Raw genomic sequence first — 12,997 nt, 5'->3', positions numbered from 1 at the left:
GTTTCTCATTAGTTGAGAGTAGTCAATAAGTTACAGGTACAACATTTACTTATAAAAATAAATACTAAATTATTATTATTATTTTGTATAACATTGCCTTGCATTCAGAGCTGTACCAAACTCAGTAATGCCATCTATATTAATAATTTTTACAACATTGCCTCCAGATCTTCTGATTATGGACTGTTAAAAAGAGTAAACTTACCTGCTATCAATGACTACCCAACTGTAAAAATGTAGATGGTTCATACTATTTGAAATTACTCACATAAGTATCTGTGTGTGTGTGTGTTATTTACCTATTTGATGCATATGGTTGTAAAACTGTAATCATTTAAGTTAGTTTTTTTGGAAACAGATGTATTCCCATGGATTTATTGACCATTACACTGCTATTATTTGAAAGTTTTTGTGGTTGGATCTAATTTATAACTTGAATATAGTTTTTACATTATTTAATCATTTAAGAGATATTTGTACCAGTAAGAAGAAGATTTTTAAAAAAGCAAACTTCTTATACTACTATTCAGAGATAACCAATCATAATGTCAGAAAAACATGTTGGGTCAAAAGACTTTATTCATACAAAATGATAAAAACCTTATAGCCCAAGTGCTTTCAAAAGGTGGACCTTTCTTCAGGGGCAAACTGTAAATGGTGGTGTAATTGAATAAATAACATATTAAAGGAAGTTGAGAGAGGTAATGAAGGCCATCTGGCCTTCCAGAAAATGTTTAATATATTTTTTCATGTATTGTTGCATTTCATTTCTGGTACCATGTGACCAATAATGAGAGTGTTGTGTAAGAAGGTGTTAGGAATATTTTGATTTAGAATTTAAGATGAAAAAAATCAATTTAATCTCTAAAGTTTCAAGAATTCTGGAAAAACATTTTCATCTGCTATAACTTAATTATTACTTTAAATGATTTCTTGAAGTTCCCATTGTCTCCTTCTAACAGGAAAGCAGAACTCTAAAAGATATCCTTGTTCACACAAAAATGAATTGCAACCCACCAACAAAATGGTTGTCATCCATGCAGTAAAGATTGTTGTCTGTGCTGAAAATTTATAAAAATTACTCGCTCATTTTCTAACAAGCACAACTAAAGAAACTTTAAAATTTTTAAAGTAATTACTTGTGGAACATGAAATATTTACCTTGTACAGTGTAAAAAATGAAATCACCAATAAGTAGGACATAACTTGTAGAGAATGTTTTGACAAACATAAATCTTCTCAACACTTTAACCAACTTGGTTATTTCATTAACATTGTCACTCTTATTAGCATTTAAAACTAAAGCTGATAAAGACAAAATTGTATTGGATTGCTCATCTAAATGTTGTTCAACCTTTTGGAATGAATTTACATCCTGGAATTGATTTTCAATCACTGGTTTCATCTCTGTTATAAAAGTAATTTTTATTCTTTATTTCTTTCATGTAGTGTGAACCCTAATTTTCTAAAACTTACTATTGACATAAGATAGTTTTCTATACTTAGTTGTATAAATTAATTAACATTTCTTTTTCAATCAGTCTCCAGGTGTCACTTTTATTTTAATTAAACACTTAATCACAGTTTTATATCTTTCTCTTTGAACCATTTATAAAAGCAAGATATCTTTAACATCTTTTTACATGACACACTCATTGCTGGCCACATAGTACTGAAAATGAAACCTACTTAACAACAGTGCATGAAAAAATATACTACACATCTCCTGGAAGACTAGATGATTTCACTCAACTCCCTTTATATATGATTTGATTACACCACCTCTCACAGTTTGCCCCTGAAGAAGAAAGGTCCACCTTTCAAAAGCACTTGGATCATATGGTTTTTATAATTTTGTATTGGTAGTAGTCACATTAATTATGAAATTGTTCTCAGTAGTTTTTCTTGTTACTCAATTTCCATTTTGTATGAAGACTTTATAGTTATTTTGAAGAGGTGGCACTTGCTGTAAATTAAGATCTGACACAAGTGTATTCATCCAGTCAGTTTTTATAAATGTAAGCTTTTTATACAGTTCAATTTTACAGGCACAATTTCTTTCAAATAAAAAAAAATGTCTATTTTTATGTAGTTCTTGTGTTCACTGCCAAGTTGCATGCCATTTCACTTACCTTTGGATCACATAAGCTTAGCAGTCCACTAACTGTACAATTTACACCAACTCTCTTAGATCTGTACTGGCCCTGGAATCACTTAATGTAAATCCTAATTCTGCTCTCTGCGACATTCAGAAATAACTTGCTTAGTTTTCTCTCTCATTCATTTCTATCCAGTTTTCCAGATGTCTAGCTATTCCAGGGAATGAGCTTGCTGACACTACAGCTAACTCTGTTTGCTCTGTTACTGTTACAGACATGCCATTGTCATATATGGACTGCTGTACTGGTCAAGTCTTGGCTTTGATTTGGGGTGAGTAACTTCATAACCTTTTCCAGATCCAGTTTCCAAAGAGATAGACATGTGGAAGACATTCATTGGTCATTGTCTTTTATGTGGGAGTGATCTACTGATATGTCATCTTTGTGACACTTGGGTCATAATTTCCCATATTTTACTTTTATGCTGTTATTTTGACTGTGAGCAGCAGCACAGTGTCAGAAGTATTTTCTATGGGTTTATCCCTGATATTGGATGGTATCATTGGCAACGATGACACTGTCCAACTTGTATTTTTAGATTGTTGCAGGCCATAGGCCTTTTTAATTTTATTAGTTTTTACTTCTGGCATTTTTACCAATAATTTGGTGCCGAGAGCCTAGTAGCTTTGTGCCAAAAATGTCAGTCAACCATGTTTGATACTTTTATGGGGGCATGCCAAATTAAGCTACACTATAAAATTTTTAAAATGTACAAAAAACTATATACATTACATTTAATTTTTCATCATCTTTAAATATGTATATCCTTCATGGTTTGGGGAGGGAATTGTTCAGTTTTATTAATAGAAGTTTGGTCTATAAGATAGGAAGTTTCATATTTTTCAGTTTCTGCTGTTTGTATATACAGTGTATATATAAAAGTAGAAAAAAAATCCATAAAAATTGCTCTTAATGTTGCTTACAATTCACCTCATCAGGATGTCACTTTCTTAAAACAGCATGCAAAAAAAGCTGTATTCTTCCCAAATTATATATTGTTGACAATAGTATCAAGTTTGTCTAATCAAATAAAAAGAAAAGCCAATGTGCAATCAAGACTCCTTGGATAAAGGATTTTCTAATTTGTTTTATGAATATTTTACCAATTATGTATTGTAAAGTCTGCTGTTATGGCCATTAAACCTTTACTTCAAATAAAGCATAGAACAACTTTTTAACCTTTTTAGGTCATTTTTATGATAAACAGTTTGCAACTGACTGCTGCTGGGAATATGTCTTAAGGAGATTTTGGGGGACATTGCAGTTAGATGTTAGGTTATTAATTAACACAGATATTTCTTTGTATTTGTTCAATTTTGATTTAAGTTCTTGTGTAAGTAGGGCTATAATTTTCCATTTATTTCCATTCTTAGATTGTTGGTGTTTCCTTGTGTTCTTTGAATCCAGCTTCCATTTTTCTGCTTGTTTCTCCAATATACAAGTCATGCCAGTTGTTGCATTATATTTTATAATGTTATGTTTGTCAGTGTGGTTTTTACACAGTATGGATTTTAGTTTAACACCTGGTTTTTGAATAAATGTACAGTTTACAGGAATGTTTTTGCTGTTTTTTCCAAATGTCATTGCAGATTTTACAAACGTTGAACCAATATCTCCATAAATCAAAATTCCATATAATACATTTTAAATAAATACACTCAGGTATTTGTCATTAAATACAGAATGGCTGGATTAATTTATGAGGGATAAAACATTTATTTGAAAAATGAAATTTCTAATAGTGTTAAAATGTGTATAGTTGTGGGATATTGAAATGCTTACTACCTTTTCAGTATGCTTATGTGGTAGTTCATATTTTCTGTTCATATTTATAAAAAAAAAAAAGTTTATATTCATTTGAAGAATTAGATGCTCTAGCAAATCACATCTGTCCTGAATTCATATCACAAAGAAATTCTACAATTTTAATCCCACTATGAATTTGCACATTCATCTGTTAATACATCCATATATAAAAACTGTTTAATGATTTATGCAACTTCTTAAAATATACAAAATTTTCATCACTGTTAATTCTAAGCTTGGACTGATAGGATTGTTATTACAAACAACTTTTAAGTATTATGCTTTCAGATAAAAGTTAAGATGAATGAAAATGTGTATCTGAAATGAGGAATGAACACCTTTTTCTTTGTCTGTTTATTTGTCAGTGACTTTCCAAGTGAAAACTAATTTACCAAACACACGAGTCTGACTTATTCACAGTTAGCAATTTTATAATCTAATTGCACATTTAAAACCACGAAGATATTTTTGAAAGCTTTATATAACTACCTGAAAATGAAAAACAATTTTAAAGTTTGATGGAATCTTAACAATGATTCAGAATCCATATTTGTTTTTTAGACTCTGAGACAAACTTCTTTCAGTAAGATGGTTGTTTATTAAAAGTGCTTCACAATACTCGTAACAGGTTTTTAAGAGTTGACTACTGGGGTGTGGGTAAATGGGGTAGTCACAAGAAGTTGATGATGATTGGGTTTGTTCCTCCATAACACCTATTCTCTCTCCTCTTTTTTTTTTTTCCCATCAACAGCTGCTGCTGCTGTAGTCTACAATTGTCCTCACCATAATTTTTTGAAACACTGTTAATACATGAGATTTATTCCTAGAACATTACATCAATTACTTTGTTTTCTTAACGATACACTAGCATGCCTTTAAGTATGATGGTGTATAACAGCTTTATGGAATACTTTAGTTGTATGTTGCACACTGAATCTAAATAATCAAACAAAATGACTTCAAAAACGCACAAATTTGCTATAACTTTTATAAGATAGTATCAAATCAAGGAGAGAAGTGAATCAAAACTAAAACCTTTTAAAAATTATTTTTCAAGTATTAATAATAAACACAAGTTAGATTGGTCCACATTGGTGTTTAAAAATGTGTAAAAGACTGCGTGAAAGAAACACATCAAGATGAAACATAGGTATAAAATACAGAGTTATAGTTAATTCATAGAGATGCTATCTGATGGTGGTCAGATACTTCACATTGCAATTATTTTTGTCATTTGACATCATTTCCACAAAGATTATCATCTGACCACTGACTCTTGGCCTAGAAATAATTACTAGCATGTGGTACATGCAATGATCTGTAAATAATGGAACTTCATATATGAAACAGGGCAAGGAATGCTCAAAAGCTGAGGTAAGGTGAATTGTGAATGTTTAAAGTAAATTACGTAATTGTAATTTAATGTAAGGAAGCTTGGGTTTTGGAACTGTAACTATTGAACCAGGAATTGTTACAAGATTATCAAAAATTCCCAATTTCACCAGAGATTAAACCTTGGAAAAAAATGTTTTATGTGTAAAAACTATTTGTGAACTGCATTTTCATATTCTGCACGTATACTTAGAAACATGTTTTCACTGATAAAATAAATGAAATGACAATTTCTTGCACCACAATAATATTAATTAAAAAATAAATTTAAATTAATGCCCTACTATATGTAGGTGAAAATTGATGCAAGATATTTTAAGTATGGGATAAGTTTCAGTATGACAAAAAATAAATCTTGATCTCAAAACATAGTAAAAACTTCTGAATTAACTTTAATGTTGTGCCAATTTTAAAACACCAAATATCAAACAAGTAAAATCAAAATTTAGGATTTTTTTTTTTCCATTTTGAAAACACTGTATTATATCAAATTTCAAGATCAAACCTTTAAAATTTAACAGTTTGCAATATTATCCTTATAAACTGCACCTCAATCAAATTTCATCCATTTTATTACAGCCATGCACTATTCGTATCCACAGGTGACAAATTAATTATACATTTTTTAACAGCACACTTCCCTCGGGAATTTGGGTTCGTGATCGAACGTCACTGGTGGAACACTTATCCACCTTTTCAGCAGGCATGGCAGCTACTGCACTAAATCTGTAAACCTCCTTGTACACAATTCCTGGCAGAATTTCTTCATCACGATAAAAAAAAAGAAAAAAAAAGAAAAAGAATTTGCATGTCTACACTCAATAGCATGAGGAGTTTTGGTCCACAACTAATGTTAGCTCATCATGTCACTCATTGCTGCATTGACTATATTTGGCCCCTTCAGAAAGTCATTGATGTCACGACGAAATACAGACAGGTTCTGAGTGAATCTGTGAAGGAAATAAAGGCGGCTTATAAAAAAAATGTTATAATGTTTTGTGACATTAAAGTATGTCAAGCTACAGACAGTACAAGAACATTACAAATAAAGTAGGTGGAAACTTTGTCAAGCTACAGACATTATAAGAACATTACAAATAAAGTAGGTGGAAACTTTGTCAAGCTACAGACAGTATAAGAACATTACAAATAAAGTAGGTGGAAACTTTGTCAAGCTACAGACAGCATAAGAACATTAAAAATAAAGTAGGTGGAAACTTTGTCAAGCTACAGACATTATAAGAACATTACAAATAAAGTAGGTGGAAACTTTGTCAAGCTACAGACAGTATAAGAACATTAAAAATAAAGTAGGTGGAAACTTTGTCAAGCTACAGACATTATACGAACATTAAAAATAAAGTAGGTGGAAACTTTGTCAAGCTACAGACATTATAAGAACATTACAAATAAAGTAGGTGGAAACTTTGTCAAGCTACAGACAGTATAAGAACATTACAAATAAAGTAGGTGGAAACTTTGTCAAGCTACAGACAGCATAAGAACATTAAAAATAAAGTAGGTGGAAACTTTGTCAAGCTACAGACATTATAAGAACATTACAAATAAAGTAGGTGGAAACTTTGTCAAGCTACAGACAGTATAAGAACATTAAAAATAAAGTAGGTGGAAACTTTGTCAAGCTACAGACATTATACGAACATTAAAAATAAAGTAGGTGGAAACTTTGTCAAGCTACAGACATTATACGAACATTAAAAATAAAGTAGGTGGAAACTTTGTCAAGCAAAGTACAATTCACAAAGTACAAATTATTAACTTAAGTATAAGATATCCACAATAAAACTAACATAGTTCTGTATTAGACAGACTTCCTAATTGTGTATGTTTGAATTAAACCTCAAAAAATGACCCCCTCCCAAACCAGTTTACTATGAATATGCTCATACATAAGATATTGCAAAAATGTCAAGACATCCTGAAAAACTTTTATAATTTGAAATTGTAAAAATTCTGACACACATCAAGAAACACTTAAATCATCAAACATGTAAAAATTAAATGAAATCAGTATTTGTGCTACATTATATGAACACATAATGGTCAAGTTATTGGATGCAGTGCTTTTGGATATCTGTACAATTAAACTTCTAAATGGGCACAAGGAAACTGTTGTCCTCATACACTAGATGGATTAGGAAAAGCTACAAGGAGGAACAGTAGTATTCTGAAGATGACAAAGTCTTTTGCAATGGAAACTATGCTGTAGGACTATTGTCAGGGTTCTTGGCTGTCAGACAGACCATAACTGGATGTGGCAGCATACATTGTAATGATTTGGTGAGGCAAAAAAATTCATTTTAATAAATAACCTCTGCAGTTATTTCAGTCTTCAATTTTATTTTCTCTCTTTTCTCAGGAAACCATGAATATAGAATAGTTAGGGCAGTGGTAAGTTCACATACTTTTGTCATTAAAATCTAGAGTACTATTCACCATATTGGGACATCTATCACCATTCCTAGAACTGAAAAACTGAGAAACCTTGCAGGAGGTTAAGATTGGATTAAGACTAATAAACCATTCAAATAAATCAGAAAATAATGCCATAACCCTAACAGAGCTATATAATTTTGACATCATAGAGGTAGAATTGTTGAACTTACCTCATAGTCATGTGTTTTTCTGCATTGTTTACTGATCATGTGTGGACATCTGGCTTGTATGTGACTAAATATAACTTGCAGACTCCCAGTTTGAGAGAGATGCAAAATGATTCTTTACTTTAGACCTTTGTTGTTTGTTTTTTTATTCACACTAACAATTATGTTGATCTGCTTTAGCTAAATATTGAGAAGTTGAAACAAACTTGATTTGTTTAAAGAGTAATTTTAAACCAATAAAAACTGGTTTTGGTAACATGAAAGCATCAACAAACCAATTCCCTTAACATGACAGGTAAATTCCACAAAAATTATGAATAGTTAAGAAGCAAAAGAATATTTAAATAATCATATTAACCAATTAGATAAATTCATGACCGAACACTTGGTCATTTATTGCTGATGGTCTGTCAGTCCGAGTGTTCATTACTTTTAATGCAAGATAGTCCAAAGTTTCATGTTTTTTTCTTATAACAGTTAAATTGATTGTTTGCTTATATTTGTGAAACTTTATGACAGAAACATCCCAGGATATAACCTGAATAGCTACAATTTCTCATGAATGTATGTGTAGCAATACTTGCAGATCCTGTTCATTTACCTATCAAGTTTGACCTTGGAATCTAGTGTTTCTGACAGAAAGAACACTTAAGTTTCTTATTTCATAGTGCTGTGATAATGAATGTTATATTCCAGACTCATTAAACATGTTGAAAGCTTGAAAGCTTCCAGTCAGAAAAATTATTTTGACACAGAGCCAATGCAGTGGGTTGTATGTTACAGCATTGATTCAAATATTTCTGTTGTTTGTATTTAAAATAAGAGCAAGTCATCAAGGGTGACTGGTCTTCCAAATCCCTACCAAAACACTACTTTTAAAACTTTTCATATGAAATTGTATTCATCTATTACAGACATATGAATGTATTTATTCATTTGACTTGTATTGTGAAAACTACTGTAACTATCCAGCCTTCAGCATACTGGGCAATCACCACTTTATCAAACAATCTTTGACTATTTTGATTAGGTGTTACATCACTAGTAATGTATCTTACACAATGTAAGTAGGTCGACTAGTTCACTGAAAAATAAACAGCTTAGATCTTTAATAATGTAAATACTGTGAAAACAAACAAAAAACAACAACAACTAAAACTCTTCTAAATAGTGCCTCAGCTAACAATATTCAAAACCAGCCAAGGTTCTCTATACATTGTTATAACTTGTATGTTTATAATCTCGTATTTCTAATGTTCTATACCTTTTTTGAATGATATTATGATTGCACAGTTATAATTAACTAAACACAGATAAATGACAATAAATTTCAAATATCAGTAATGCATGCACATTAAAGTTCAATGTATCTCCAGAATATTCAAGTTTATATCTTTTAAATGTGACATTTAATATATTAATTACTTCACAAATTATGAAGATTATAGAATTTCTACCTAAAAACAGTTCCCTGGTTATTAGGTTTATTTAAACATAATTAGATATACTGATAATATACCCTGTTCAATAGTAATTATTTACTTCACAAGTGGTAACCTAACTAATAATATGTACTATGGATTACAATGTTTTCCAAACTTTAAGAAGAATCTTTGTTAAATTAAAATACAAAATATGGAAGAAACACAAACCTGTCTCTATTTTTTGTTAAGAGATTTCTTTCTATTCCTTCCATGAGATTGTCAAACCACTGAGCCATGGGAGCTTGTTTATCTGGCGGTTGAGTCTGGACAATATTCTGTCTTAACTGATGGAAATACTGGAGTAATACAATTAAGTTTAAATTTAAGCAATCAAATCAAAATCTCTGCAAACTAACACGTCCCAATAAAACATTTTAGGTCACTCTATTTTTCCAATTTTTAAACTTTTTCTCAAAATACTTAGCAGTATTGTATTTTTGGAATTGTTTTATTTAGTTTTTGATCACAAGTGCCCCAAGAATGTTTTTTTCTGCTCCAGGAAAACTGAATATTAAACCTATTCTTAGCCAAAGCATACATAAAAAGTTAGAGAATTATATTGTTTCACCTTAAATATTCTTAACTTACGTAACAATATAATAATACTCTAGTCTGCATTCTATATCTATGTAGCCTTGTCTTCCAATGAACGTTTTTGTATCTAACTTTTAATTCTATAGCAGTTAGTTACTGATTATGCATTTGGCCTGCTTTTCTTAATTTTTCACAAAATTTCTTTTTACTTATAACTATGCCTTTCAAGTAAAACAGAGAAGATAAAAACCAATGAACAACCCCTTTTTTACAATTCTTGATATGCAGGTTCACTGACTAGTACAACTTGAGCCAAGTGCAATGATCATTTTCACGTCATGAATGTTTTTAGTAATTGAAAGGGGGATTATATATAGAATACTTCAGTAGCTCTCTCTTAATAGAATAGTTAATTCATTAGCAAACATGAGAGGTTTGTTTCTATAATGCTGTATTTCCCTTTCAACAACTGTAACAACTTTTCTCTTAATCATGAATGGGAAACCAGAAACCAGTTCAAATATTCACAGACAACCCAAATACAAAACATCTAGCCTGCTTCGTATTCTGCTGTGAGTGATTGGTATTTTAAATGACAGGTTTCAACCAGTGGAAAACCCTTTTGGTTACATTCCAAATAATATATGTCAAAAGTTAATGCATGAATTAATAAAGATTAAAAATACTTGAAAATCAATTTCAAGATGCTTATCATATGAGGACAGGTTTCACTGTTAATACACTCTTGTTATCACATTTAAATATAAATACAACTTCAAAGTTTTTACATTTATTAAAACACAGAAATTATTATTTCTGTTTCTATTATTATTATTATTAAACACACTAAAAAATTTTAGAACAATGTTTCTGCTAAGTTACTTTGATTATTGATGAAAACTGAATGAATGTATAAATATTTCTATATATCACAACAATGAACAGTTAAAAAAGTTTTAAAACATTATAAAGGTTGTAATAAAAAATCTATACTGTTTCTATAAATACTATAATTGTAAGTTATAATTTTGTAAATAAATACACTTCTTTCAGGCTCCACACAAAGTTCAAACATTGTTTACCTCTTCATTGAGTAGAATTAGGCCTAACAGAGGTCTGGACATAGACCACTGGTTACGACAATCTTCAAACATGATAATATTCAAGATAGTAGAGAGCATCTGTGAAGAGAGAGTAACTTATGAACACAAACAAGTTTAACACAACAAATATTCAAATATGTTAATCTTGTTACTATGTGTTTACTGGCAAATAACAGACATCATGATGTAAAAAGTTCAGGTTGCAATTTAGTTTACTGAGTGATGTGTGAATCTGAAATGAAAAAAAAACTTATAATGAGAATCTAATTCAACATGTAAGTCATCAGAAGATAGAAAACAAATCGTGCAGAATTATTTTATCGGTTGGACATGAAAGTAAAATACAGTAGCTTTACAAAGATATTTTATTCATAACATATATGTCATATACTGATTACTAGTTTTCCTGGAAAATATATATATTACTATTCTTTTTTTTCAGTGGTTCTTCCAGATTTCAAATTCATTTTTAACCATGTGGTTTGCTTTATCAATATTTTTTATCTGCTAAAGAAATGTTATTATGATAACAAAGCCTAAATACTGTTTTATCCCAATGTAGACAGACTTTAACCTGTCCCATAATAACTCATATTGCCATTTAATTAAAATTAACAACTACGAAAGTATAACTTTTCTTACCAAATAAGTTAGCTTAGAACATCCAAAATATATCATTTAATTAAGAAGTACAATTAAAAGAAATAATTACCTACTTCAACTGGTCAGATAGAAGTTCATATACAAGTTACAATTGTCTAGCTTAAAAAATTATAACAATCTGTAGAATGACTCTATGTGGTATAATACTATATATCTGAAACAGTAGATGTGGATAAACTTGTAACAATATATATATTACTTGTTTTATGTAAGAAAGTGTGTGAACAAATTAATTTGAATGAATTTAAAAATAAATATATCATCACAAAATTTCAATTTCTGAGAGTATGACCTTTGACAACTTATATTTCTAATATTTAAACTAGTAATATTTTTTTTTTTCTATGATTTTCTACCACTTCCTACATGGAATTAGGTAATTTTTGTCTAATTAGTCCACCTCAGACTTTGTACAAAACAGAATTCAAAAGTCTATAATGTAAATTTTATCCTTTGTACTAAGAGCATGGTTTGCTGTAGAAGCAGCAGCAGTTTCAAGTGAAAATTGGAAACTGTGTGTCTAAAACACAAACAAACCAGATATTCAAATTTCAGCAGTCACTTACTTTCAACACAAAGTTACCTACCATGAGAATAAAACTCTCTATTTTGTGTGACCTTTATTTTTTGTTATTATCATAATAAACATAAATGTTGAATACATGGTTAAAGTAACATAGTTATGAAAGACATTACATAAGTACACACACAATATATGTATTAAGGTTACACACATGATATTTCCTGAGTATGTTACACTACCTGTTCATATTTACCTGTTGGAGAATCTCAGGATGATGTTCTAAAACACGTAAACACGCTTCCCCATCCTGTTGGCCAGAAGGGTGACGCACTTTTTTACTGGTCTTAGATAACCGCTTGAACAGGTAAGTAACAATGTGATCTAACGTTGCACAACACCCTGTACATACCATGGTATCTGAAATTTAAAAATGGCTAAATCATGTGACTTTCTCTGGAAATAAAAATGGCTAATTCCACATTTCAACTCATGCTTCATCAAGAAAAACAGTCTGTACACAAGTCATGTGGGATATGAGAAGTTTGGTTCGGTTGTTATTAGGTAAAAAGCTACAGAATGGGTTATATTGTGCTGTGCCAACTACAGGTATCAAATATCATTGTTACTGTTGTAAAATGAGCTTTTAAATACTTAAACTTTTAGTACTGTTGACTAAACAGCTCTGAAATTTATGTCACATGGGCATGTA

The 12,997-nt window shown here is 30.3% G+C and overlaps 1 protein-coding gene across 3 annotated transcripts in view; it reads right to left on the bottom strand.

The window, feature by feature from the left end:
* Positions 1 to 5,729: 5,729 nt before the first annotated feature.
* Positions 5,730 to 12,997, bottom strand: part of Ranbp16 (Ran-binding protein 16) — a 63,711-nt gene continuing 56,443 nt past the window's right edge. For all 3 annotated transcript variants that reach the window (XR_013030932.1, XM_076512398.1, XM_076512399.1), the window contains 4 exons: positions 12,542 to 12,705; positions 11,082 to 11,180; positions 9,634 to 9,761; positions 5,730 to 6,307 (listed from right to left, as the gene is read on the bottom strand). Coding sequence is in view for 2 of the 3 variants with exons in the window: in XM_076512398.1 (XP_076368513.1) it covers positions 6,211 to 6,307; positions 9,634 to 9,761; positions 11,082 to 11,180; positions 12,542 to 12,705 (488 nt within the window). In the remaining variant the exon portion in view is untranslated. The remainder of the gene's footprint in view (positions 6,308 to 9,633; positions 9,762 to 11,081; positions 11,181 to 12,541; positions 12,706 to 12,997) is intronic.

This window comes from Tachypleus tridentatus, chromosome 7 (genome assembly GCF_004210375.1).
Source record: "Tachypleus tridentatus isolate NWPU-2018 chromosome 7, ASM421037v1, whole genome shotgun sequence".
NCBI lineage: Eukaryota > Metazoa > Arthropoda > Merostomata > Xiphosura > Limulidae > Tachypleus > Tachypleus tridentatus.
This window is presented reverse-complemented; position numbering and strand designations above follow the sequence as displayed.